Consider the following 26,398-nt stretch of genomic DNA (forward strand, 5'->3'; position numbering starts at 1 on the left):
GGGAGCGAAGCGGCAGCGCCGTGGAGCTGAGGGGTGCTGGGGATAGCCGCCTCCCTGCGCCGGGCTTACCGGGGTCATTGCATCAGGTGGTGGGGGTGTGCCGTGTTAAAGCCTTGGGGTTAAGGGAAATATCCCCCAAAAGCACCGCCGGAGAGAGGCCTGACAGCTGCCAAGGGCACAGTCACGGGGAGCCGGAGGGCGTTGGGGGGAGTTTGGTTGTGCTCGGACTGAGAGGGTGACATGGCTGCCCTGCTGTGCTGGTGCTGAGGGGCCGGGACCCCGCCATTGCCGGGGCTGAGGGGATGGGAGCCCGAGGTTCTGAGGGGCCGGGACCCCGCCATTGCCGGGGCTGAGGGGCTGGGAGCCCGGGGGTACTGAGCTGACGGGACCCCGCCATTACCGGGGCTGAGGGGATGGGAGCCCGAGGTTCTGAGGGGCCGGGACCCCGCCATTGCCGGGGCTGAGGGGCTGGGAGCCCCGCGCGACGCCCGCCCCGCTGCCGGCTCCGCCCCGCGCCGCGGGAGGGGAGGGGCCGCCGCGCCGCGCCGCCACCGCCCCGCCCCGTTTCCGGTGTCATGGCGGCCGGAGCGCGGCGGCGGCCGGCGGCGGGGCCGGTGCGGGTCGCGAGGCGGCGGCGGGGCAGCGGCGGGGGGGGGATGTGAGGCGTCGTCAGCCGGCGCCATGTCGGGGTGCGTGTGGGGCGCGGCGCCGCTGCTGGAAGCGCTGGGCCGGCTGTGGGAGGTGCAGGCGCCGCTGGGCAGCGGCTCCTCGGCCTCCGTCTACCGGGTGCGCTGCTGCGGGGACCCGCGGGCCCCCCCCGGCGCCGTTAAGGAGTTCGTGCCGCCCCCGCCGCGGCCCGGCCCCGCCCGCCGCCCCGGCGCCCGCCCGCCCGCCGCCGACTGCGCCGAGTACGGCTTCCGCAAGGAGCGCGCTGCGCTCGAGCACCTCCGCGGGCACCGCAACATCGGTAACGGCACCCCCCCCCCCGCCCCGGGCACCCCCGGTAACCGCCCCCCCGAAACCTCCCCACCTTCCCGGGGGACTCCCGCGGGCACCCGGCACCCCCCACATGCATGACAGTCTCCCTCCCCCCCGAGGCAAACTGGTGTCTCCAAACCCACCCCCCTCAACCCCTTTGGGAGTATGGGTTCCCTCACCCCCAAACTGCCACCCGCAGGCAGGGCTGGAGACCCCCAGGCCAGCGTGCCCCCTGGATTGGCACCCCTGGGTGGGCAGGTTTGGGGGCCCCCTGCCTGGGACGGACACCCCAAAGCAGCATCCCTGCGGAGGGTGATTCCTGGTACCCCCCCGCCCCCGTGGGTACCTCGCTCTTTCCCTGGGCTGAGGGGGGCCTGCAGGTCACCCCTCCAGGGTGGGCAGGAGCAAGCAGGGGCGGTGGGTGTCACCCTTTGGGTAGGTTGCCCCGGGGCAAGGCACCCCGAAGTTCTTTGGGCAGGGCTGCCCGAGCTGCCCCAGTACGAGCGGTGCTGCCTACGGGGCAGCGGTGGGGCAGCATCTGCCCCCGGGCTGCCTGCGCGGGTGGGAGTGGGTGTAGGAAGGGAGCAAGTCTGTGCACCAGAGGTGGCTGCTGGAAGTCCCCAGGTCCTCCCGCCGACGATCGCTTTGTCTGTGTGAAACGCTTTTTAATGCTGTAATATACCTGGGCACTCAGGCAGAGCTCGGGTTCCCACCGTGCCAGGTTGGCCACGGGAAGAGATTGACAGATGTCCCAAAGAGAGTGGTGCTACCTCCATTTTACCCCCTGGGACCTGCGTATCCATGTCCCAGAGATTGTCCTTCTAAGCAGCAGCGCCTGGCCCTGTCGCTTTAGCAGAGTCTGGCGTGGTGGTGTGAGAGCAGCCCATCCTCTGCAGCCCAGACAGGTGGCATGGCTGGTTTTCCTTGCTGCTTTCCTCTGAAGTCTGGATCTCCAGCGCTCTGAACATCACACTTTGTAAAACGGATGAGCTGCCTCCTGCAGCTTTTGTGGTCTTCGGGGCAGTAGTGGAGAGAGGTGGAGTGTGATGACCGTGTGATTGCTCATTTCCAATGCTTGTCACTGTGTCTCACCGTAGTGACGCTGTACGGCGTGTTCACCAACCACTACTCTGCCAATGGTCCGTCTCGCTGTCTGCTGCTGGAGCTGCTGGACATCAGCGTGTCCGAGCTGCTGCTGCACTCCAGCAACCAGGGCTGCTCCATGTGGATGATCCAGCACTGCGCCCGAGATGTTCTCGAAGCCCTGGCTTTCCTGCACCACAAAGGCTACGTGCACGCAGACCTCAAGCCACGCAACATCCTGTGGAGTGCAGAGGAGGAGTGCTTTAAGCTCATTGACTTTGGACTTAGCTTCAAAGAGGGGAATCAGGTTTGGAACGTGCTGCTCTCGAAGCAGTTGGCTCTGTGTTGACTTGTGTGGGTCTGTGATGCTTTCAGCTCATGAGTGTAGGAGTCAATGTGACCTGATCAGAGTAGTAGCTGAGCTGGTGCTGAGGGTTTCCTGGAAAAAGTTAAAATGTTGACTCACCCCAGAAACAGAAGCTTGTGTTCCCATTCTCCTTGCACATCACTGGTTTTTGTTGATGTCTTAGCCTTTGTGCTACACATGACCATGAATTCCAAAGTTAATGAAGCACTGAAAAAAGTGGTGTCTCAGCTTCCTGGAAAGAGTTCTAGCTTTTCATGTGGTCAGACGAGTGGGAGCATCCAGATATGTAGAATTTCCTTTTAATCATCCCTTATCCTATGTAGCAGTGATCCAGGCTTTACCATCAGCCTCTCCAGTTAATTGCATTATCTCTGGTAGTGTCCTTGTGCTTGTCTTTACATTCATCTGAACTTCAGCAGCTTTCCTCTTTCAGGAAGTCTAGATGTTTCTTTCCCATGTCATTGTGTTGATGAAAGCCCACACTCTGTGGATAGGCAGTGTCTGTTCTTTACTGATACAGACAGATTTCTGCCTGTTCTACCCTGCTTTTCCCGTTTGTTGGGCTTTCATTCCCTCTTCGTGCTGTCGCTTTTTTGGTTTGGTGATACTGGGTTTTGTAAGCTTGTCCTTGCCCTTCTTATTCTCTTCCATGGCCTCTGATGAAAGCAGAGAGCCTCAGTAGGTTCTGCTGTTAGCTTCATAGAGCTTCCTTTCACCTCTCCCATCCCTCACTAACAGCCTGTGAGGGGTGTCAGTAAAGCTTTTTCATCAGGTAGCCTCTTATCCGATTTGCCTTTAATCACTAGGTGATGGGCAGTGAGTCTGGTAAATCAAGTGAGTTTTCTGTGCAAAGGTTGTCCTGGCTTGTTGCTACTCCCTGTTCTCTACTCGTTTAAAGGTTTTAAATTAATAGAATTTTTTACTGGTTTACCTGGTATTGATGGTACAGCCCACTAATCTGTGAATATCAGAGGATTGTGTGGGTGACCTGTCTCTGAATTCTTTGGTACAGAAGCTGTTTTTAATATTTGTACTTCTTAACTCCTTCTCATTTTCTTCAGTCCTCCCACATTCTTGGCTGAACCCTGGTTTGTGCTGGTGATCTGTTGCTGTCTATCAGCAAAAAACATTCTCCTGGTGTCCTGTGTCTAATGCAGATACCTCTTCTTTTAATTCAAGTCTGTGTTTCGCTGCTTGCTCTGTGAGTTGCCTTATAGTAGTTGATCAGGTGTTTTATTTGCTTCTGTGGTTCCTTCCAGTGTGCTTTCTTTGGGCTGAGTTTCTTTTGCCCATTCTCAGAAATATGCTGGCTGTATAGGTGAACCTTCTGACCCTGCTTTGAATGTGCACCGGGTATCAGCTTCCCCTCACCACCCCTGCCTTGGGCAGCAGCATACGTGCATGATTTCCTTGTCTGAGTCAAGACTATACTGCTTTTATTTGTGACAGCCAGGCTGAGCTTATCCTTGCATAACTTTTCCTGCCGTTACTGTTTAACAGAGAATGACTGCACACAGAGCAAGGTCTCAGCCACTTACATATCTCAAAATGCTGTAGATGGTAGGAGTGAAATTCCATCTCTTATTTTTTGCTGGTGCCATTGACCACAGTGTTTTCTCTCCCTCTAAATACTGTTTGGTGGGGCTGCTAAATTGCTGCTTTTGCCCTGCTAGAGGTTCTGCTCTTTGCTGATAGGGCGAGGGATGCTGATGACCAGTTTGTGTATCAATTTTTTTTAAAATTCATAAAACACTTTAGAGCTCTGTAGCCTGAAAATGTCTTCGGTAAACTTCGTTTACAGAGAACCAGGTAATTTTGATTTTAATATATTCCCCTTGTAAGAATTCCCAGTCCTGTGCCTTATCCAGGAAGTAGGCTTGCATATTCTTCTGTCATTCCTTGAGTTGCATCAGTGTGTCTAAAATGAGCCCTCCTGTGTTAAAAAGAGGCAGTGTGCAGTTTGTCTTGGGACACTTACAGACTTGGCTAGACAAAGCCACAGCTGCCTGATCAGGTATTGGCTGTGAGCAGCCTCTTCAGCCAGCGATTGTGTGATTCTATAATTTCCTGTTTTCTTCTAAGCAGGCAGCATGTGGGCATGTTATTCTACTCTGCCAGCCACTGCAGCTGGGCAGGTATTGGTTGCTGCAGCACTTGTGGCTGCGAGGGGGAGAAGGAAGAGATGTGTTGGAAGTGCCTTTGATAATTTCCTTTTCTGAGCATGAGGTGCCTGTTCTTTTAATGTTTTATTCCAGAGAATGTCAGTATTTGAATAATGGCAGCTGTTACTGATCCTCACTGTTTAGACCGAGCTGTTTGTGCTCTCATGCAGCGGATGTGGGAGCATATTGTGGGTGTCCGACCCTTATCCTGAAACTTCTAGCGTCGTCTGCACTTATGGGAGCTTAATGGACCAGTCCACAGTCACATCCAGCCTCTTCCTCCCAGCAGGGCTGTCTGTCAGAGAGATCAGATGTTAGTGGAATGCCCGCTGTTTTGCTGGGAGTTGTTTTCTCTTCCAGACAGTCCTGTTTTTTCCCCCTCATCAACGCAGCGGTATAGCAAGTTGAACTGCCTGCCTAACACAACTGGCTGTACAACGCTTTCTGTCAATTTAGAGATAGTATTTTGGTGACCCATTTAGAAGGATGTCTCTGAACTGATCGAAGCACAGAGTGGAGAACCTGAATATGGAAAATTTACACTTTTCTCTGTGTTTGATCTCCCGTAGGACGTGAAATATATTCAAACAGACGGGTATCGGGCTCCAGAGGCAGAACTGCAGAACTGCCTGGCACAGGCAGGGCTCCAGAGTGAGACGGAGTGTACCTCTGCTGTGGATCTGTGGAGTCTGGGAATCGTTTTACTGGAAATGTTCTCAGGAATGAAACTGAAACATACAGTCCAATCTCAGGAATGGAAGGTGAGCGAGAGCTACTGCAGACATTCTTGCTTGCACTGAACAAGTCCTCCGGCTTGTTGTTCATAACCTGGATTTGTGAGGTAGCACCTGGCAACTCGAGAGTGTTTCCAGGATGTTTCTCTAATCCTATTGCCTTGAGAATTAAGGGTCCAGAGCCTTAAAGACCCGCCTGCCCTGTGGGACTGGCGTGCCTGAATGCTGCCTGTGTTCAGGTTACTGACAGCTGAGGGTTCCAGGATTCTGTGTTTGGAGCCTGTGCCTTGCCAAGATTTGGGAGCCGAGTTGCACTGGCTGTAGTGTGGCACCAGAAGGAAGAACGAAATGTATGGCTGACTGCCATCTAGTTCAGCAGCACAATGACAAAGGAATTATTTACCGATTTTAATCTATCATTAGCTCTAATTTGGGGATCCTCTCATAAGTCTGTATCCTGAGAAAATGAGGAAGGCTCTGTGTTGTGAGCCCAGAGCCTGACTGTCTTCTGTTCTGTATGAAATAATTTTATTTTTGTGTTCCCCTTCCCAGTAAGAGTATCCTTTCAGAATCATAATGTCCACAGTTAACAATGAATTTGCTGGTGCGTGTAAATTTCCAGCTTTTGCATGGGCAAATGGGAAAAACTTCATCTGATGTGGGCCTGCTGGTTTAACGTGTGAGGTTTGAGCACTGGGGATCTCTCACAAAACACCACAGTACCAAAGCCCTCTGCATACAGTCTGGAAAATGATGGGATATTGCAAGCTTTGCATTTGTCTGTTTTTTTCCTCCCTAAGCATTGTTTCTTTTGCTTTCCAGACAAACAGTTCTGCCATCATTGATCGCATATTTGCCAGTGAAGGGGTGGTTAATTCAGCCATTCCAGCATATCACCTCAGAGACCTTATCAAAAGGTATCTTATATTTGGTAACTGTTACTTAAAGATGTGCTCTGTAAAGTCTCATGCCTTGTTCTTCATAACTTAGAGCCCTCACATAACACTTTATTTTTTGAAATATTCCTGCCACTGTGCTTGTAACAAGTGCAAGCATTAGCAGAGATGCTTCAGCTCCTCTGATTTTGTCAGAGTTTGGAGTAAGCATGTAAAGAATATCAGTCATGATGTTAATCATTTGCTGTTTCAGTGCTTTGCACTTCCTCCCAATGAGGTTATATTTGGAGAAACCTGGAGACTTTGCTGCTTATGGGGAGTGTTGTCAGAAACGAGGGAGGGGACAGGACAGTGCCATGTCTCCACCGCTGTCAAGATACAAATGCACTTGTGCACCTCTCTACTGAGAGGTCTCCCAAGAGGATTGTTTTTGCTCTCTTGTGACTCTGCTCTGAGGCTATAGGATGAATGAGGACACAACTTGGCAGAAATAGCATTGGGAGCCACTGGTAAAGCCAAGTAGGGGATGTTCTCGGGCAAGCTCTGGGCTATTAGCTGCTTTGAATCCCATTTGTGGAAAGATGTGGGAGTTCCTTGGTGTGTTCGCTTTCATGAGATGGCATGTGTGCCTGAGACAGGGGCTGAATGGCCTGGGGAGGTGGAGCTGGAACATACCGTGTTCCTTGTGAACTTCTAAGTGAGCAACTTCCAACATTTGGTGCTGAGAGTCACTGAGAGGGAGAGCCTACTGTACCATGTACTCAAAATGCTTTCAGGGGATCCTTCTGGTGTACTTCAGCTGCAAATTGGAAGACTTGCTTCTCTTCTCATTGTACCATAAGCACCCCAAGGGTAGGGTATCTCTCTGTACTGGCCTGAGTGGAATTTGCTGATGCAGGAATGTCACATGCAAGAGCATAAGGGTGTCTTCTCTTCCAGCATGCTTCATTGTGACCAAGGAAAGCGAGCCTCCGCTGAGAAGGCTTTATGCAGCCCGTTCTTCAGCATTCCCTTTGGTAAGCTGTGCACGTTGTCCCCTGCTCACGGCTTTCTCAGCATGTACTGGAAGCAGCACAGAGCGCAGTTAAATTGTGTTGTTTCTGGTTCTGGGGTCGTTGCTGCTCCTTTGCTCTTTGTGTCACTCGCCAGCCCTCTGTGGTACCATGGCAGGCTGGTCAGAGGGATGCCTGTGCCGTCGGTGCTGCCCTGCCCCTCTTAGCCCTGCGGGCTGTCACTTTTCCCTGGTTGGACTCCCAGTCAAATTCTGCCCAGATCAAACCGACCAACACTGTATTGGCAGCAGCATTCACCCGAGGGGACAGAAATAACCAAGGTATTTACCTAATACTGTGACCATTAAGGTGCTTTTGAAGAGTGCAGTGCTTTTTATGGTGAGTGGATGTTTTTTCTTATGCCAAGTGTTTCCCAATTCTGAAACTAGGAATGTGAGTGACTAGGGCAGTGGCTGGTGGTAGCATCTGCTGCTGCCTTCTCTGCACAGGTCAAATAGTCCCACTGTGTTCTCCTGGTGCAAGCCTATTTTTGCAGTGACTGGCCTGCTTCTTCTGGTGCCTGTGTGGCATGTGATGGACAGATGTCACTGTTGCTTTCATCTGGCACTTTCTCTTCAATTTAATAAAATGGTCATGTTTCCCCAGAATCCCTGTCCATGTTGGTTGCAGGCTATCAGCAATAGTTGGGCAGAGAGTGCCCTGTTTAGGCTCATATCCTTCCCTGTTTTCTGTTCCAAAAGCAACATGGTAGCGTTTTCCAGAGCTGGTCTGTTTTCAAGAACACCAGTGAAGAGCTCTGCATCCAGCTTTTCTGCAGCATAAATTACTGCTTCAGGCATCCAGCTTCTGACTGGGCTAGCATTTTCCCTTGAATCTTAGTCCTGCTTTTTTTGAGCTGCTTGGTGTACCTTGCAGTGAATGTTTTTACGTATTGCCTCTTGAGATCATGTCAAGATACTGGCATTTCTGTGCATTAAGCAAAGGTAACAAACTCGTTCCTGTTTTCAAACTTCTCTTGCATCTCAGAAACTGGGACTGTTGTAATCAGAGCCACCTTCCGTGGCTGAACCTTGCAGCCAGTATTGCTTTAGAGCAGAGGGAATAGTATACTGGCAGTGCTTTCTGGTCTGGTTTTAAACACACAGACCTCTAACTGTACGTAGGAAGGTGCTTCTGTGGTTAGTGCTACAAGTTTATATAACAGCTTCAATTCTTCTTAGTTCTCTTTGCTGGTTCTCCTCTTTGCCAAACTTGTACATACGCTTGTCTGCACAAAGAAGCATTTACTGTTGCCTTCCTGGGAAGTCAGAAAATGATCTGTCATTGCCTTTCACTTGGACATGGTTTTTCTGTTCAGAGCAAAGACAGCTGAGAATGGCTTTCCTTGTCACTTACAGCCAAGTCTTGACTTTCCAGTTCATCGACTTCTTCCCTGAGCCTCTTGCAGGCTCTGTGTTGTTAGTGTGCTTGGTATCACCTGACGCTTCGAAGAGGAGCAGAGCGGCTGGGCAGAAAGCACCTAGGGCAGAAGGTTATTGCAAGAAATGCATTTGTCACTTGGTTACAGGAAGACGAGGTGGCTCTGAGTCCTAGGGGTTGGTTTGTCTCCCTCTCTGAAAAGAGGCATGTGAAATGAAGGACAGGCTTACTTGTATAAAAGGAGCAGCATATAAGACTGAGGTGGCACTTAAATGTTTTTTCAGTCCCCAGTTCATCTGATGGTGTCTGTTGGTTCCCGACAGTCCTGTAGAAGAATGGTTCCAGAGGTTGCTTGGGGCTGGAACGTGCCTGGTTATCTGAATGCAGCACCTTTCTTTGAAGGGCTGTCCCTGAGTGCTGTCTGGACATCATCCAGACTGATAAGGCTTTTCATACTCTAAGCTTTTCATAAGGACTCTTCGATGTCAGGCAGCAGACTCAGTGTGTGTGTGCTTGTCTATCGTCCCCTATTGCACTATGAAATCTACACCTGTCTGCTTCTGGCAGAGATGTCAGCTCCCTCATACATATTGTGTGTTTAGCTTGGAAAAGCTAAAATTCCAAGGAAACAATAGCCCACTATCTTTGCACACATAGTCAGAAGGCACAGACTGGAGAACTGGAGCCATTTCTTCCATTTTCTCTGCCTTCTCTCTCTGTCAAGTGGGAGAACTGTGAAGTAGTGCTGTTGTGTTAGGCTACTGTAGCTGCCAATACAAATAAAACCATTAACACTCCCCAGCTACTGCAAGTTGGGATCCCAGATCTTAAATTTGTGACTGGCCTGCCAGTTCCTTTCAGGAACATGAAATCAAGCTTTTGTCTCTGGAGAGGTGACGCTGTCTCTTCTGCTTTGAGTTTCTAGAGGGCTGGGTGTCCTGTCAGATGTGACTTTCATAGTCTGGCGTTAGTCTGCCCACCTTGACTGTTTCCTTCTTCCACAGTAGTATCCATGCTATGCTGTTCACACCATCCTGGAGCTGCCTGTTTTCTAGAGCCAAGCACCCCAGGGCAGCAGGCTTTATTTCTGCTCTGGTAAAGTTGTTCACAGGATCACTGCTTACCCACCTTATGACCACCCTCTTGTGGCTGCACCTTATTCTCTAGCACTGCATTGTTTTAAGTATCTAATTTTGCCCTGGTGATCTTCAAAACAGTGCACTGAAGTTGAATTTTGAAGGGGGGAGGGTTTACATGGTGTTTAGGGAAGAACTGAAAGATATCTTAGAGCTGAGGCTTGCACCTTAGTATAGTTTAAGAACTGGAGATACAAAGGCTGGCCAGCCTGTTTTCAGCTTGTCTGGTAGCAGTAACAGGAGAGGCAGGTTGCAGAGTAGTTCTTTCATCTTCTTGCATCTCCATTATATATGGGGCAATTTGCTCAACTAGCATAGCTCTTGAGGTCACATTAATTTCTGCATCTGAGCTAAGTAGATACAATTCTAGTCTTAATTTCTGCTAGCTTTGTAATTTTAAAAGCTATTTCAGGTGCTGGCCTCAATATAATTGCAGAGTGCACTGAACCCTTTGGAAGAGTCAGTGCACAGGGGAAGATAATTTGGAAACAGGGAGAATACAGGCTGTAAATGCAGCTAATAATGGAGAGACGCAAAACTGCACTGCAAAGAGCAGTAAGTGCTTGTGTATGATAGTGCATATTGAGTCAACTTCCTGTTTTCTTGTCCCTTTGGACTTTAATTTTTTTTCTTTTCTCTAATCCTGTGGATGTCAAACAGCTCCCCATATCGAAGATTTGGTGATGCTCCCCACACCTGTGCTGAGGCTGCTAAATGTGCTAAGCGATGCTTCTCTGCAGTGCGAAGAAGAATATGAAGGTTGGTGCAAGCCATGCAATTCCCACATAGCAACGTTGTTTTACAGGCTCTGTTTTGTTTGGCTCTGGGGATGAAAGAGCAAGCAAAAGAGCAATTAATAGGCACAAGAACAGCAAACAAAGAGCTGCTCAGCTGAGATTTGGTACCAAGTGGGTCAGCTACACCAACAGAGAATAGACCAAGAGATTGCAACAGAAAGCAGAGCTCGTAGTGAGTTCTTGAAGGATTGCAAATTTAAAAAAAAAAAAAAGTTTGTTTTGATTTTCTTCTTTGGTTAAATGCCCACAGACCTCATAATGTGTTTGTGGCTCTGAGTTTCTACTGGACATGTGCGGGACTTTGCAGCCTAGTAGCAGAGATCCTTAAAAGTTTGCTAAAGAACTTATGCAAGATCGCAGCAGAGAACTGAAATATTTAATTGGAGTTCTTAAACTGTAGCAAAAGCTATCCGTGGTAGGTGGCAAGGCGTGTCAGTGGAATTTGCATTTCTGCTTGCTTTCAAATCTGTGTGAGTGGCAAAAACTAAGAGATCTCTGGGGATATGAGTTTAAAAGGCTGGGTTCTGCTCATGGAAAGAAGGGTTTGTGACAGCTACTTTAGTTCCCTTCCTCCGAGCACCATAACAACAACAAAAAAAAGCACTCGCAAATCCCAAATGATTTAGCTACTGGAAGGCCAGGCTTTGTGTGTAGGCTTTCTCCATGTGCTCCAAACCCTGTTGTCGGCGTTTCAATGCCTATAGGTCTGTGTTGCTGAGCCTCAGTTCAGACACTTCATCTCGTTATGCAGCCATTAAGCAGTGTCAGCTTCTCAATTGTTTATTTTAAATCAAGAGGAAAAGGGTTTATGTTGACTGAGTGTTCTTGATGCATTCATCTGGCCTTCATTTGTTTCTTGCCTGATCCTAGTTTGCAAAGTGAAAGACAACCAGCTCTTTCCTTTCTCAGATATCCTGGAAGACATAAGGGAGGAGTGTCAGAAATACGGACCGGTGGTTTCCTTGCTTATTCCAAAGGAGAATCCTGGTAAAGGCCAAGTAAGTGAATGGAGTGAAGAGGCTGTGTATTCCCACGTACACTCCATGTGCTTCAGGACTGCTGCTCAGCTCCTGGCAGTCCCCTGGCTGATGACAGTGCTAAAAATAGCTGGTTATCTTAAAGGACAGCACAGGTTCCTTCCTGGTTATGTAAGGCTGCCTAACCTGGGAGGTCCCAAACAGCTTTATCGGGGGAACTGGGATACAGGAGGGAAGAGGAGAAGCCAATGGGTGGGAGATGAAACGTTTGAGGATGTAGAGCACCACCATGCTTTCTTCCACCTTACCAAATATGCTGTCCTTAGAAATGTGGAGCAAGAGACGAAATTCCAGTTCAGAGGTGCAGCTCCTTCCTTTTTAGCCCCACTGCTTGGGCTCAACCAAGGGTAGGGGGGAAAAATTTGTTTGGGAACTGTTTCCCTGGTTTAAGGGATGGGAGGGGGCAGGTGGCAAGCTGCACTGGAAGTCCTATGTCTCTTCTCTCTCTTTCAGGTTTTTGTTGAATATGCAAATGCTGGTGATTCCAAAGCTGCCCAAAAAATGCTGACTGGAAAGATTTTTGATGGCAAGTTTGTTGTGGCTACGTTTTACCCACTGAGTGCCTATAAGAGAGGATATCTGTACCAAAACTTGCTGTAGGCAGTAGCAACAATCAGGAGAGTTGTCTTGCTCCTCTTCCTCACATGTTTTACAGTTGAATGTACAAAAGAGCTTCCTAGCCCTGCTTTTGAGTCATCTGTGAAGGAGAGATGCAAAGGACTTAACTGGGCTTTGAAACCTTTACTGCTGCTTTGTGATGTGCAGAGGAGGCCGGGATGGCTTTCGGCGTGTGCTTGTGTGTGTGTTGTGCTTGCTCGTTTACATTGGGTGTGTGGCTTTGCCCCGGTGGGCGCTCGGGTGGCAGGAGTGGCGGCTGTGGGAGCCTGGCAGGCTGAGCAGATCTTGGCAAGTGCTTGTAAGTGGCTTGAAGTGAGACCGTTTAAAGTCTTGGCCTTAGCGCTTGACTTTGCTCTAGGGAGAGGATTTCTTTCCTATAACACACATGTGTTCTCCTCCAGTGCAGGGGAGGAGGAGGAAGGCTCCCCTGCTTTTTGTTGATATCTATAATAAATAGAGAAGCAGAAGCACCATCCTCTCTAAACCAGACCAGAAGGACTTTTGAGTCTTCACATCACGTAGAGCAGAGGGAGGCGGTGAGGTCAGATCTGCTGAGCCTACAGCGTTACCCCGTCGCTGCCCCGTGACCCGAGGAGAGCCACCTGTCTGACCTGGCCCAGATGGCGTGCGGGGCTTAGGCAGCGAGGGGTGGGGTGGTGCTGCCTGCGGTGAGCTGAACTTGCTTGTATGCCTGGGGTGGGGAGGGACTGATGGTGGATACATGTCCTCTGAGCAGTGCCGGCCTCAGTCCTGACACAACCTGTAAGCACTTTGTAGCCTGAGGTGATGTGAAAACCCTGTCTTGTGGAGTCATCTTTCTAGCATATACCCTGTGCTGGCACTGATGCTCCCTAGCTCTGATGCCAAATCATATGTAATATGTAGGCGCCTTTAGGTGATACTTTTGGAAAGGAGTGCTACAGCACGGAGTATTCTTTGTGTCTCAGCAGGACCCCTGTCCTGTGAGTCTTACAAGAAAGAAAAAGATTTGTCTGTCGTAGGTCCCACGCTTGGCTTTTCTGTGTTGTGCGTTTTGGTTTTGCATTAACCCATTAGACTTGTAGATTAGAAGCACTGACACTTTTGGTCCTTCATAGGTTACACAAAGGGCCTGAGGCAATCTGAGGTCCTGTATGGAAAGGGCTCAGTCAGTCATCAGACTTGACTGGCCAGGATAAAGTCTTTCCCAGTGTCAGGGACAACAGCCACATGCTTTTGGGGAAAAAAAAAAAAAAAAACAACTGGGCGAGCAGCATCACTGCTCCCCCGAGAGCACGCTCTGCTCACATGGCTTCAGTGCACAGGCAGAAGCTCGCTGGAGCAGCCGCAGGCACGGGGCCTGCAAACCCCCAGGCCCAGTGGAGCCTCTCCCTGCAGGGGTGGGCACTTACCTCCTGTCGAGCCCAGCATGAAACAACCCTACTCAGAGGGGGAGCAGCGTATTCTGGCTTGTGGCCCTGGTACTAGTTTTAGTGAGGAGGAGAGCCCTCGTGACTTCTTTTCTCCAGCCGAAATACTTGCAGGCAGCTGCCTGATCCATGTCTGACCTTCCCCGGAATAATACCTGAATTACCTTGTAGTTTACTTTCTGTGACTTGCTGGAATCCTGCACTTAAGTTCCTCTTGATTTTTGCCCTGTGCGTGTGTGGTGCGTCGGGAGATCCAGCATCCTGAGTCTTGAGTTCCTCTTTGTGCTGGTGTAGAGTCCTGTCTACTGTGGACCTTCCCAAACTCCCCCAGAAAGGACCAATCTCTTTGAATTTTTCCTGTTACCTTTAAGGTGGTGGGTTTTCCAGGAAACAAAAGATATCCAGCAATGAGTTTTAAGGTGTGATTTTCTGATCAGACTCTTTCTGGGAATGATGCTACTTTGGTGTACATTGCTGTAAAGCAGCTTTGCATAGGTGGGGTGTGTGATTCATTGCTTTTAATTGAACTGTCCTTGCAGTGAAGCACCTTTAGTGTCTGGGAGTATTTGAATGATTGACTGGGTGAGGGTTTTTCCTATGTCAAGAGCACTGTTTAAAGTATTCTAATTATTGGTAGGTATTGACTGACCTCCTCAGCTCTGAGTTGTTGCTGGCCCTGGCGGGCTGAGTAGACTTTGGCCCAGAAATTGCCATGTTGAATGCCCTCGTGTCAGCAGCATTAGGCTGGCTGCGTGTGGGCCTATCAGCTGGCAGAAGCAGACCTGAGAGCTCCTGCCCTGCCGAGTGCCAGCCTGCGTGGGGACACGGGGAGCTCCCCTGGCTGTGGGGTCTGTCACCTACAGTGGTACTGCGACAGGGAGATACCAGGGTGCAGGTGCAGAACTTAAATGTATTGAAGTTCTCCCATGCATTTTTCTGGGACTATGAGCAGCTCTGTCATCTTTCAAGCGTATGTCTTTTTCAGTCAGAATTATGCTTTGGATTTGCAACTTAAGATAAAGAGCCATGCCAGGATTAATCTTTATAGAGAGGAGCTACAACCTGTTCCTGTAGCATGGCAGGGCTGTTCTACCAGAGTTTGGTTGGTGTTTTGTTCAGCTGCTTTAATGAGAACTAAATAAATCTTCAAGATGCAAACTCCTGCCACCAGATTTTCTCTCCAGATGCTCATTGACCAGGCTTGAGCACTGAGATGGGCAAAACCCCCAATGCTGCTTTTTTTTTTTTTTTTTTAATTATTTTCTTCCTGGCAAGAGTTGAAGATACTGATCTCTGTCCCATCACTGGATCCAGCCCCTGGCTTCCCTCTGCAGGCTGCGGGATACAGGGGGGTTTAGAAGCCCCCCCTCAGAGCAGAAGCATTTAATCATTACGTCTAACCCTCTGCATTCAAAGCCTTTTTCTATCTAGCTGAAGCTCACTCTGGTGTCTCGGCGATCTGTTGGCGGCTTGGCATAAGTTTCAGCCCTGCTAAAACCTGTGAGTTTCTTAACTCTGGATTGTATCTGAAGTGTGCACAGTGATTCAATCCAAGGCATCTGTCGTCGTGTGTGCCTGGATGGGCCTGGCTTTCCTCATCTCCAGATTTTACTGCCTGCTTGAGTTGCAGAAGTGTTGAGGCTTTCCACTCAGATGCTCGCTAGGTTTCTTGGTCTGTGCTGCTGACACAGCTCCCTCCCAACAGCCCCGTGACCTACATAGTCCCAGCTGCACCCGCAGGCTGCCTTTGAGGGAGAGATCTGCTTTGGGGGGGGGGGGGCAGGAGATGAAAGATGAAACCTCTGGAGACAGCCTGGGAAGGCCGTCGCTGCTCCGGTGGGATCAGGGCGGGCACCCAGCCCTCCTCCCCAGGAGGCTGGGTGCATCCCCTTGGAGCGTGTGTGCGAATGGGAAACACGTTGGTGCTCTGCTGTTCCTTGGTGGCAGTTGGGTTTTGTAGCTGATCTCGCACGAAATGTTACTGCCAGCCCAAGAGCAGCTGTCCTTCCTCTGCCACCAGTGTCTGTGAGGGAGCAAGCTGGTTCTTTGCACTTCCGCCTATTTGTTATATGCAAGGAGGGTAACTGGTTTTTAAATGACCGGCCGAAGCACAAATCAGCTCCGATCTTCGTTGTATTCCTAATTTTACCCTCCTCGCTGGTCTCCAGCCTCCTACCACCCAGGCCTGAGCACCGCGTTGCAGCCGGGTTGTCTTTCCAGAGCGTTCCGTACCCTTCCCCCCGGTTGTGCCGGACCCCGTGACCACGTGCCTCCCTCCGGGTTAGATGTCAGCCGCTGTGTCCCGTCACGCACCGTTGCTGAGCAGATGTGTGCTTGATACAGGTGATCAATAAACGATGCTCCAGTACGACGCGCTTTGTCCAGCACGCTTTTCTCGGTGGGTGAAGTTCTCTGTTGCCTTGCGCCGGGGTGGGACGACACAGGGCCGTGACCCAGCCGTGGCGGCGCTGGCACCTTGTGCTTGCCACCCGCGGGTGTGGGGATTCTGTCACCCCATGCGCCAGCGTGGCTGAAAAATCCCAGTGGGAGCGCTGGGGTGACCGCCCACCCGCCCCCCGGCCCTTCCCCGTCACGCAGGGCCGCGCCTCCTGCGGCAGCACCGCTTTCACAGCGGGCGCTTTCCACGCTTTGCTCTGGCGTAACGGTGTCCGGAGCGATGGCGTCATCCGGCGGGAAGGCTGACGCGGGCCGCTTCCCCCGGGAGAAGCGGCGGGTTGCACAACTTTCTGCACTCGCCGGCGGTGCGTGGGGTGAGGTGCGGGGCTCCTCCTTTGCCCGAGCCTCGCCTGCCCGTTTTGGGGACTGGGCGGGGACGGGACACCGCTTCCCCTTCCCCGGGCGTGGCTCCCACCCCACCCGCGGGTCGGAGGGACGGCCCCGCCGCGCCTCGGAGGGGCCCGGGGCCGCGCGCTGACGTGGCGGGCGTCGCCATGGCAGCGGCCGGCGCGCGCGGCCGCTCCGATTGGCAGGGCGCACCCGGGGGGCGGGAGAGTGGGCTGCTACGGCCATTGGACGGGAGGTGGGCACCACGTGGCGCGGGGCGCCGCCGCCGCCGTGACGCCCGTGCTGCGCCAGCCAGTGAGGGCACGGGACGTGCCGGCGCGGCCTGCCATTGGCGGCCCCGCGGCGGCGGGGGGCTATAAAGGGGAAGAGAGGGGGGCGCGGCGGCGGCGGCGGCGGGCGGGTGGGATGGAGGCGGCGGGGGACGCGGCGGCGCTGGGGCAGCGGCTGGCGGCGGGCGGGCAGGGCCACGTGCTGCGCTTCTGGCCCGAGCTGGGCGGCGCGGCCCGCCGGGCGCTGGCGGCGGAGCTGCGCGACATGGACGTGGCCGAGATCAACCGCTTCTTCCGCCGCGCCCGCGGGGACGGCGGCGGCGGGGCGGCGGCGGGGATGGACGAGCGGATGGAGCCGGTGCCGCGGGACGTGCTGGGCAGCGCCTCCCGCGACCGCGGGCTGCTGCCGCGCTGGGAGAGCCGCGGTAGGTGCAGCGAGGGGCGGGGAGGGGGCCGGGTAGCGCGGCGGGGCCCGACGCGGTGGGCCCCACGCGTGTTTGTGCTTCTCCCGGGCGCAGGGCTGGCGGAGATCGCGGGGAGCCGCGTGGCCGCGCTGCTGCTGGCCGGCGGGCAGGGCACCCGCCTCGGCGTCCCCTACCCCAAGGGCATGTGCGACGTGGGGCTGCCCTCCCGCAAGACCCTCTTCCACCTCCAGGCCCAGCGCCTGCGGCGGCTGCAGCAGCTGGCGGAGGAGCAGCACGGCACCCACTGCCACATCCCCTGGTGAGCGCCCGGCCGTGGTGGGTTGGTGCCCCCCGCGGGGACGAGGCTCACGGAGTGGCGTTGGCGGAGTCACGGTCCCGTGGGTTGGTGTCAGCAGGGCCCCGCTGGCATCAACCCAACGGGCGTTGGTGGGTTAAGGGCCCGTGGGTTGGTGTTGTCCCACTGGTGTTGGCTGGATTGAAGCCCCGCTGGTTGGTCGTGGTGGGTCGAGGTCTTGGGGGGTTGGTGTGGGCGCCCCATTGGTGTCGGCGAGCCAAGGACGCGTGGGTTGATGCAGACCCCTTTGGCAGCATGGCTGGTAGAGACCCTCTTGACGCCGGTACTATTAGTGTGGGCGTAGCCTCTTGGAGTTAACGGGTCAAGGCCCAGAGGGTGGATGCTGGCAGGTCCCACGTTGTCAGGCTCAACCCCATGGCCCTTGGGAACATGTGTCCTGTTGCCTGCGGCCAACCTGTTGTGTGGGATGGCAGCCAGGCGAGGGGCCGCGGTGGTGCTGTGAGCAGGAGGTTGGTGGCATGGTCGGAGGTGGCTGCTGCAGCTGGGTGTCTCCCCCACTGCGCAGGGTGTTGGTTGGGTTTTGGAGACGCATGTTACAAGGAGGGGTGAAGCCCTTCGTTGGCTTGCCAGAGAGGTGGGACCGCAGCAGGTCCCTCCTCTTGTGCGGAGAAGGAGCCTGTCGTGAGTGTTACAGGCCAACACAGTTCCCCACGTTTGGGATGAAGGGTGTGAGACCCTGCCTCTCCTCATCGGGTCTCCTCTGCGCTGCAACAGGTACATCATGACAAGTGGCCGGACTATGGAGTCCACCAAGGAGTTTTTCCTGAAACATCGCTATTTTGGCTTGAAGAAGGAAAATGTCATCTTCTTCCAGCAGGGCATGCTGCCTGCCCTGGGTTTTGATGGGAAAATCCTGCTGGAGGAGAAGGGCAAGATTGCTATGGCACCAGGTCGGTAGCTGGGAGCTGGCGTGAGGGCTGCGTGGGGATGAGACATGGTGCTGAGGACAAGTTTTTGGAGCTGGAGCCTGCGTAGGGCAGACTCGCAGCATGACGTGACCCACGGGTGACGCAGGCTGGGAGGTGTCCGTCTTGGCAGGGAGGCCCAGGGTGGGGTATGGCCGGGCTGGTGAACTTCCACCCTGGCTCTGGAGGGGGGAAGGAAGGATGAGCGTGGGTGGCTGATGGGACAGATGGGTGTTGCTGAGGCCCCACGGGTTTGTTCCCCCTGCAGACGGCAATGGGGGCCTGTACCGGGCCCTGGGGGCACACGGCATCGTGGACGACATGGAGCGGAGGGGCGTGCAGAGCGTCCATGTCTACTGTGTGGACAACATCCTGGTGAAGGTGGCTGACCCCAGATTCATCGGGTTCTGCCTGGAGAAGGGAGCGGACTGTGGGGCCAAGGTATGGTTTTGGGGGCAGGATGGGGTCTGTCCCGCTCCTTGTCCCCCTTCCTTGACTCCTCACCCTTGCTTCGCCAGCTTGCCAGGGCCCGGAGGGGTAGCTGAGCACTGGGAGCTCGCTGCTGGAGTAGCACATCTTGCCAGAGTCCCGCCTGCCCTTTGGGTCTGACATCCCAGGGGATGTGGGGCACCTGCCTGGTGCCGCTCCCCTTCTGCCTTCCATGGGGATGTGCCAAGAGCTGGGGGGGAGCACGGGCAGCCGGGATCCCTGCTGCAGGCTGCCAGCTCTCCCCAGCCGTGACATCCCGGGCACCAGACCAGGACATAGTGGGTGCAGCTGACTGCTGACGCCGAGCCTGGCCCCGTGTCCCATGGGTGGGACACTGCCTGCCCAAAGCTTTACTTAAAGGCTGGATTAACAGCCAAAGGGGCTGTGTGATTGTGTTTGCTTTGGGCTTGGCTCTGGCAAACAGGTGAGAGGGCCTGCTGGCCTTGAAGTTTTCAGAGTGTGAGCTGGGAAAGGGAAAGCAGTTCCTCCTTCTGGCCCGAGCAAGAGAAGGAGGAAATAAACCCTAGCATGCAGAAAGGAGAAAGCCCTGCATGCTGCTCTGCCATGATGGCAGTGACGAGGGGGGGGGGGGGTCCCATGCCCAGAGGGACTTGTGTGGGGTGCAAGGAAGAGGAGGGAGGTCAGGTGTAGGATGGATCTGCTGAGCCAGCAGCCTCCTTCTTGTGTGCAGCAAGCTGGCTGTTCATGTACGGGCAGGGTGCTAAAAATATCTGTGCCCTCTGCCAGCCTGACACCCTGTCACCCAGCCCTGCCATCTCACCCTCCTCCAGTCACCATCGCCAGAAGCACCTGGGAAGGCTCCAGCATCCCTATCCCTGCACTATCCCTGCTGTCCCCCGCAGGAAAATGCTTCCACGGGGGCTGCTAGATACGGGGGCATGTATTTGAAGCGCAGGGCTTTGGGGATCTTTCCCTGACAGTGCTTCCCTTGGGCAGGTGGTGGAGAAGACCAACCCCACGGAGCCGGTTGGCGTGGTGTGCCGAGTGGATGGTGTCTACCAGGTGGTGGAGTACAGCGAGATCTCCCTGGCCACTGCCCAGAAGCGGGGCCCGGATGGGCGGCTGCTTTTCAACGCGGGCAACATCGCCAATCACTACTTCACCACTGCCTTCCTGAAAGATGTAGTCAAGTAAGGGCCTGGCAGGGTGCAGCTGGCGTGCTGGAGGAGGAGCGCTGGTGCCGAGCAGAGCCGGCGCCTTGCTTTCCGCTGGTTGAGCTCCAGCTATTTGCAGGCGTGCTGGGATGAGGCCCGTGGGGTCTGGTCCTTGGCCCCCGCACGTGTAGCCTGAACGCCGCCTCTCTTGCACGATCCCTTCCTTAAGATAAGGTTTCCTGCTGCCAGCACTGACTGCTGGGGCCGGAGCGGAGGCGTGCGGGGCCGTCCTCTCCCGGCTGCCGCGGGGACGAGCAGCCTGTGCCGCGGGGCGGCTGGGGGCCAGGGCAGAGCCGCCGTCCTGCCGCAGCAGGCCAGGGCTGAGCCAGGGGGTTGGAGACGTGCCTTGCTCGGGTGAGTGACAGCTCTTTCTTGGCCTGTTGCAGCACTTACGAACCGCGGCTGCAGCACCACGTAGCCGAGAAGAAGATCCCGCATGTGGACATCACTACCGGGCAGCTGATCCAACCTGAGAAGCCCAACGGGATCAAGATGGAAAAGTTTGTCTTTGACATCTTCCAGTTTTCCAAGTACGCCTTTTTCTCTCTTCAGGGAGCAGGCTGCTGGCTCTCCCTCGGGCAGCTCTGAGAGACCCCTGGGGGGGTGCCAGGGCTGTGCCCACTGGCAGTGCCCCAGGGTCGGGCCAGGGAGCCAGGTCCCTTCAGCAGCAGTGGATGATTGTGCTCTGAGATGAGCAGGGACAGGCACTGCGTGCCTCTTGCTCGGTTGAGCCCTTCTCCAGGGCCAGAGGAGCATCTGCTGACCCTACAGCCCAGGTCCTCCCCTCCTGCCCTGGTGGCTGTGAGGACAGCCCCTGAGTGTGGGCTCAGCCACCCTGGCAAGGGAGAAGTGGAAGCGATGGGGAGCAGCCACGTTTCCCAAACCTGACCCTCCTGTGCCCTGTTCCCCCCCCTCAGGAAGTTTGTGGTGTACGAGGTGCTGCGTGAGGATGAGTTTTCTCCCCTGAAGAATGCGGACAGCCAGAACGGCAAGGACAACCCCACCACAGCCCGACACGCCTTGATGTCCCTGCACCACTGCTGGGTTCTCAATGCGGGGGGGCACTTTGTGGATGAAAACGGCACACGCATCCCCGCCATCCCTCGGTGAGTTGCTGCTGCGGTGCTCCTGCATCCTTTTTGGGCTGGACATAAAGCACCGGGCAGTCCCCAGCCCTTCTCCATTTCAGCGCTTCTGAAACCAGAGTAGCTGGAGTGACCAGCCGTGGGTCCTTTCTCCCGGGTGGTCCGTGGGGCAGAGCTGGGTGTGGGCCGGGCCGTGGCTGCAGGAGGGCCGCTCGCTCGCTCGGCAGGAGCTTCCCTTCTCGATTCAGCACCTGTGACCCAAATCCTGCCAGGCTCCGTTGCACAGCCAGGGTTGCCTGTGCAGGGAGGAGGTTCCCTAAAGCCCAAGCACACCAGCAGATTCGCGCAGCAGCCAGGCTGGGGTTGCGACATCCCTCGAGCGAGAGACCTCCCGCTGCCCCCGTTTGGAGAACAGCAAACCTCAGACTAGTTCTGCTCTGTTTTTTTTTTTTTTTTCCCCCAACCCTTGCTAACCCTTGTTTATTCCCACGTAGTGTCACAAACGGAAGGTCAGATGCCGCCCCAGCAGATGGCAATGACAAGTAACTATACCGTGCAGCGTGCATGGTGGCGGGGCTGTGCTTAGGTACTAACGGGCTGCGGTCGCCGCCGTGGGGGCGTGCTGGCGTGCAGGCGCCCGTAGTGACTAACGGGGCCGGGGGGTCTCGGGCCGCATGCTGGGAGCGGGGCATGTCTCGCTGCAGGACCCCGCGGGCGCCACTGCTCAGGGTGGCGGGCGGTTGGCAGCCTCTGCTCCCTCCTGGGCTCCTTTCCGCAGAGGCAGCCGGCGGGGGGGAAGGGGAAGGGGCTTGGGCCACCGGTGCCGCTGACTGCACGGCCCGCGAAGGTCGCCGTGCAGGCGGGGTGCTGCTGGGAAACACGCAGGCAGTGACACTCCCCTGTTCGTCGCGGCATGGACCGATCCCGGCTGGTCCCGTCGCTGGAGACAGCTCCCGGTGTCTGCCAGGCGTCTGGGCAGATTGAAATGGGATTAAAAACGTTAAGTAAACGTCAAGCAGGCTTTGATGTAGCATGTGCAAATCTCAGCGTAGGCGACCAGCTGCGCTTTGTGTGACTTCAGCTCTTGAGTACTGAAGATCCAAACTGCGACACCAGGGAAAGCCCCTGGCTCAGTGCTCGAGTTTGCAAAAGTAAACAACGGGAAAGTTGACAGGAGTGTTAAAGCAATTTCTGTATTAGCAGCGTGTTCTTCTGTAGGCACAGGGCACAGCTGTGCAGCCGGGACATAGAGCTGGTGAGTGTAAATGAATTCCAGACTAAGGAAGCTTGTTACCCTTCCCCTGCTTCAGGAGAAGTTGTACCTTCTGGTACTTTCTGGTGGGATACACGTAGGGTGTCTGTTCTTAATTCAAGACTCCAAGTGCTTCAGGCTTATAACTAGGCCATCGCACTAGCTGTAATCCTTCATTGCCAGTTAATGGCAATTTAAACTTTTTTTTTTTTTTTTTAACTATTATCTTGAAATGAATCTGACTCTAAAGCAAGCACAAGTGCAAAGGCTGGGTTAGAATGGGTGAGTTATTTACTCGCAGCTGGGACAGGAGAGGGCCGAGCGAGTGTGTGGCAGCGGGGACGAGCTTCGGCCTGGGCAGAGGGAGCGTTGTCACAGGCGATGCTCGCCTGGCTGCGGTGGCAACGGGCACCCTGGGGTGCTGCTGTGGTTCCTCCTCGGCTCCACATGCTTACACCCCCTGGCCAGGCTTCACACCAGCAGGATCCAGGGAGCACCTGGGGGGGTCTCAGAAAGGCTGGTGGGAGCAGGAGCAGACCCCTGCCCAGCACGGGGCCAGGCTGCGGCGGGCAGCGCTGGCGTGGCTCTGCCATCCTCACCAGCTCAGGCTCATGTGGAGAACAGAGCAGCTGAGACAGCTGATCAAAGAGGCAAAGGCAGGAGGAGCGGGCAGTGCCTCACGAAGAATTTCTGAGCAAGCAGACGGGCTTACTATGCATCTTCAGGTTGTGCTTTAAACAAGGAGTGGGTTTAAAAAAAAGACCTGTTGTGACCAGCCAAACAGGAAGGTGCTGTGAGAGCATCTCTCATCACCCCGAGGATGCAGGAGGAGGAGGAAGGGGTGACTAGCTTGCATGCAGCATCAAGTATAGCAGGGCTGTGGTACCGGCCGGGGGCACAGGTGCTGCTGTAGTTGCACACGTAGAAAGGTACGTAGATCCTCCTTAAAGCCACATCTAAAGCTCTGTTCCCTTTCAGCCGCTGCTGGTATCTAAACTTTAGCTCGCACCTCCATGGAGAGCACGCAAGGCTTGACTAACCCAGGGCAGCTCTGTGCTGGCGGGGTCTGCGTGGGCCGGCACCCACCGGCGCCCCAGACAGCCACTGACCCCCCCTCCCCACGCTGGCATCTGCGAGTTCTCTGGGCATCATCCCTGGTGGGATGTGGCTAACCCTTCTGACTTTTGAATTTTCTCTCCAGCTTGAAGGATGCAAACGACCTGCCAATCCAGTGTGAAATTTCTCCCCTCATCTCCTACGGAGGAGAAGTGAGTACTGGCTCTCCAGAGCTGGGGGCTCTTGCAGATTAACTAGGTGGGTGGGGGGAGGCTGGCGGGGCACATGTGTGAGCCCTGGCCGGGGAGGGGTTGAGTCACAAAAGCTTGACTTTAATTCACCGTGGAGCTTTTCGAGGCAGTGTCCCCCAGGCCACTCGCACCGGAGGGGACCGGAGCCACCTCTGAGCAGGTTAACAGAGCAGATGACATGTGGCGCGTTCCTAACGAGTTGCTTCGTCCTCCCTCAGGGTCTGGAAAAGTACGTGAAGGACCGAGAGTTTCGCACACCTTTGATTATCGACGAGGATGGGATCCATGAACTGGTGAAGAACGGGATGTAGCGGCAGCGTGGTGCCCAGGCCGGGCTGCCCATCCTGCCTGGCGGGCTGGGAATTCGGGCACATGAAGGTTTATAGCTGTAACTGGTAGGGGCTGATCCTGCTCGCTCTGGCCCTGTGCAGAGGAGGATGTAACCCACTCAGTTCTTGGCACGTTGTACGCTTCTATTTATATTTTAATTTAAAAACCAAACACTTTATGGAGTCCCCTGACACGAAGCACAGCTACGGCGCTGCTCTTTGCACTCCAGGCTGTGGGCATTTATTTTTAAACATGTATATAGTAATAGTCATTGTACATGCAGAGGATTTTTAAGGTACGGGGCTGGGGGGTTAATCTTGAATTTTTATTTTTCTCAAATCTACATGACTATTTTTTTTAATAGGGTCCTTGTCATTGCCCATGTCCTCCCTTTTGGTCATCCTTTGTACGTTGCACAACTGGAAGCACCCAATTAAACTCTGAGTCCCTCCTGTCTGTCATCTAATGTTATTTTAGTGATGGTGGCTTTCCGCAGAGGCTGTGCTCACAGAGCAGAGGTCTGACTGCGTCACACGGAGTGCCCTGCTCTGTGCAGCTCAGGGGGGGTCGTGGGCAGGTCCTCTGGCCCATGGCGCTCGTTTTCAGCATTTCTGAAGGAAGCGGCGGGCTGTGCTTTCCTCTTGAATTTCTGCAAGCAGCAGCAAGCTTTGAGCAGGTAGGAATGGGTGTGCAACGCCCCCGGAGCGCTTGGGGTGAAGCCAGCCCAGCATGGTACCCTCTGCTTTTCCAGGGAGGGCTCTTCAGCTCCTGCCAAAGCCCATTGCCCCAAAGTGTGGTGTCCTTGTGCCCTTGGGCCGAGCAGCTTTGCTGCCTCCCCTCCTTTTTGAGAGTGGAGATGGTGCTCAGCCGGCTCCTCTGCTGTTCCCAAGTCCTGCTGCAGCCCCGGGGGCGAGGTGGCACAGCCACCCACTGCCCCACCGCTGCCTGGGGAGGGATTTTCCCTTGCAGGGCTGGGAGTGGAACCCAAACCACTCCCCCCGGGGGAAGTCACCAAGTCCCCTGAGTGTGAAGGTGGCTGGTGGGCACCCCGGGCTCAGCCAAGCACTCGGCTCCCCGGGCAGCATGCTGGGGCTGCGCGGGGGGTCCTGGCCAGTGCTGTGGCTGCTTGTGGCTCGCCGTGGGCCAGCTGGGCTGTGTGTGGCCAAGGTAGGCTGGCGGCTGTGGGTCCCAGGGGAGAAAGCCTGGGATGGGGGCCAGGGCGGATGCGAGGAGCCGGTGTGGAGTGCTGCGGGTGGTCTGCACCACCACCTCCCCCTGCCCGCTCTGCTGGGCCCTGGGAGCAGCCGCAGCGGGGAAGGGACATCTCTGCTCCTCAGGGAGCGTGTGGGCACCTCGAAGCTGCTCCTCCTTGGCATGGGGTGGGCAGCACCTTGGGAAGCGGGGGGGGGATGCACATGGCCCCAGGACCAGCTGAGCAGGAGCAAGGGGCTGCCTGGGGGGATCGTCACTCCAGCTGGCTCCCCAGGCGCTGGGAGGGGTGGGAAGGGAGGTGTTTGCTCTGCCTTTTTGGCTCCGTTCGCACACCAACACCTTTGCATTAGGACCTGGGATAGAGTGACGCGGCGCTGGCCCCTGCCAAGTTCTCTGAGCGCCGATTCCAGGTAGCAGGAGGTGGTGAGTGGAGCGGAGCCGGCTGGCGTTTGTGCCAGCCTGCACGTAGGGCAGCCTGTGCAGGGGCGAGGGCTTCCCCCCTGCCAGCTGCTCCGGGGCGGCACGTTGGGGCACCGGGCAGAGCCCCGCAGCAGGCAACCTGCTCCTGCCTGCCCTCCCGGAGCGGGCTGCGGAGCTCTGCCTCCCCCCGCCTCGCCCTGCACCTCTCCCTGCACCCGCAGCCGGGCTGGCACCCCAGCCCTCACCCGGTGGCAGCAGTGAGGGTCCCCGGCGTCCTGCCCAGGCTGTGGGATGGCTTTCCCTGCCTGGGAGACTCGGTTGGTTTGGCTGGAGAGCAGCTGAGCTGGGCGAGGAGGGCGGTTTTGGGGGTTTGGGAGCACGGCTGCAGCCCCGGGGCAGGTGCCTTCTCTAGCGCGGGGTGCCCCGTGGGGCAAGAGCGCTTTTTGGGGTCTGCTGGCCTGCTGCCAAGGGTGCTGCTTCCCGCCCTCGGCAGTGCGGGTGCTGGCATAAAACACAGCCAAAACACTAGTCTGAAAATGCTGGGGGGGGGGGGGGGGGGGGAGTTTAATATATTTTTATTTTTAATTGCGTTTTTAGCTATTGCACAAAAATGAATTGTGAGCCGGTTTATTATTATTTTCTCCCCGCTGCGTTGTGTAGTCAGTGGCCGCAGCACGGAGCTAGTGCCTGGAAATGATGTAAAACCACGAGCTCAGCGTG

At 55.1% G+C, this 26,398-nt stretch overlaps 2 protein-coding genes across 3 annotated transcripts; both read left to right on the plus strand.

Annotated features, from left to right (window-relative positions):
* The first annotated feature begins 559 nt into the window (after positions 1–559).
* Positions 560–16,020, plus strand: UHMK1 (U2AF homology motif kinase 1). The gene is made up of 8 exons (XM_042807745.1): positions 560–967; positions 2,076–2,368; positions 5,160–5,351; positions 6,147–6,241; positions 7,160–7,236; positions 10,449–10,547; positions 11,495–11,583; positions 12,076–16,020. Exons 1-8 carry the CDS (start codon positions 682–684, stop codon positions 12,220–12,222), a joined length of 1,278 nt encoding a protein of 425 aa, XP_042663679.1. The 5' UTR covers positions 560–681; the 3' UTR covers positions 12,223–16,020.
* Positions 16,021–16,856: 836 nt separating this feature from the next.
* Positions 16,857–24,498, plus strand: UAP1 (UDP-N-acetylglucosamine pyrophosphorylase 1). Of its 2 annotated transcripts, XM_042785206.1 has the most exons (10): positions 16,857–17,148; positions 17,242–17,446; positions 18,218–18,393; positions 18,677–18,849; positions 19,855–20,048; positions 20,459–20,602; positions 20,990–21,178; positions 21,652–21,699; positions 23,611–23,677; positions 23,935–24,498. In XM_042785206.1, exons 1-10 carry the CDS (start codon positions 16,860–16,862, stop codon positions 24,025–24,027), a joined length of 1,578 nt encoding a protein of 525 aa, XP_042641140.1. In that variant the 5' UTR covers positions 16,857–16,859; the 3' UTR covers positions 24,028–24,498. The 2 variants fall into 2 exon arrangements, with proteins under 2 accessions (XP_042641140.1, XP_042641148.1); XM_042785214.1 differs by lacking the exon at positions 21,652–21,699.
* Positions 24,499–26,398: the final 1,900 nt, after the last annotated feature.

Source organism: Tyto alba, unplaced genomic scaffold (genome assembly GCF_018691265.1).
Source record: "Tyto alba isolate M040663 unplaced genomic scaffold, T.alba_DEE_v4.0 Super-Scaffold_1000006, whole genome shotgun sequence".
Taxonomy (NCBI): Eukaryota; Metazoa; Chordata; class Aves; order Strigiformes; family Tytonidae; genus Tyto; species Tyto alba.

What these genes read in the sequence shown, in the direction of transcription:
- UHMK1 (XM_042807745.1), top strand. Translation starts at nt 682, where the DNA reads ATGTCGGGGTGCGTGTGGGGCGCGGCGCCGCTGCTGGAAGCGCTGGGC. An exon ending in GCTTCAAAGAGGGGAATCAG is followed by an intron (nt 2,369 to 5,159) that starts GTTTGGAACGTG and finishes GATCTCCCGTAG; the next exon opens with GACGTGAAATATATTCAAAC. An exon ending in GTGCGAAGAAGAATATGAAG is followed by an intron (nt 10,548 to 11,494) that starts GTTGGTGCAAGC and finishes TTCCTTTCTCAG; the next exon opens with ATATCCTGGAAGACATAAGG.
- UAP1 (XM_042785206.1), top strand. Translation starts at nt 16,860, where the DNA reads ATGGAGGCGGCGGGGGACGCGGCGGCGCTGGGGCAGCGGCTGGCGGCG. An exon ending in GAGCGGACTGTGGGGCCAAG is followed by an intron (nt 18,850 to 19,854) that starts GTATGGTTTTGG and finishes TCCCTTGGGCAG; the next exon opens with GTGGTGGAGAAGACCAACCC. An exon ending in CGCATCCCCGCCATCCCTCG is followed by an intron (nt 21,179 to 21,651) that starts GTGAGTTGCTGC and finishes ATTCCCACGTAG; the next exon opens with TGTCACAAACGGAAGGTCAG.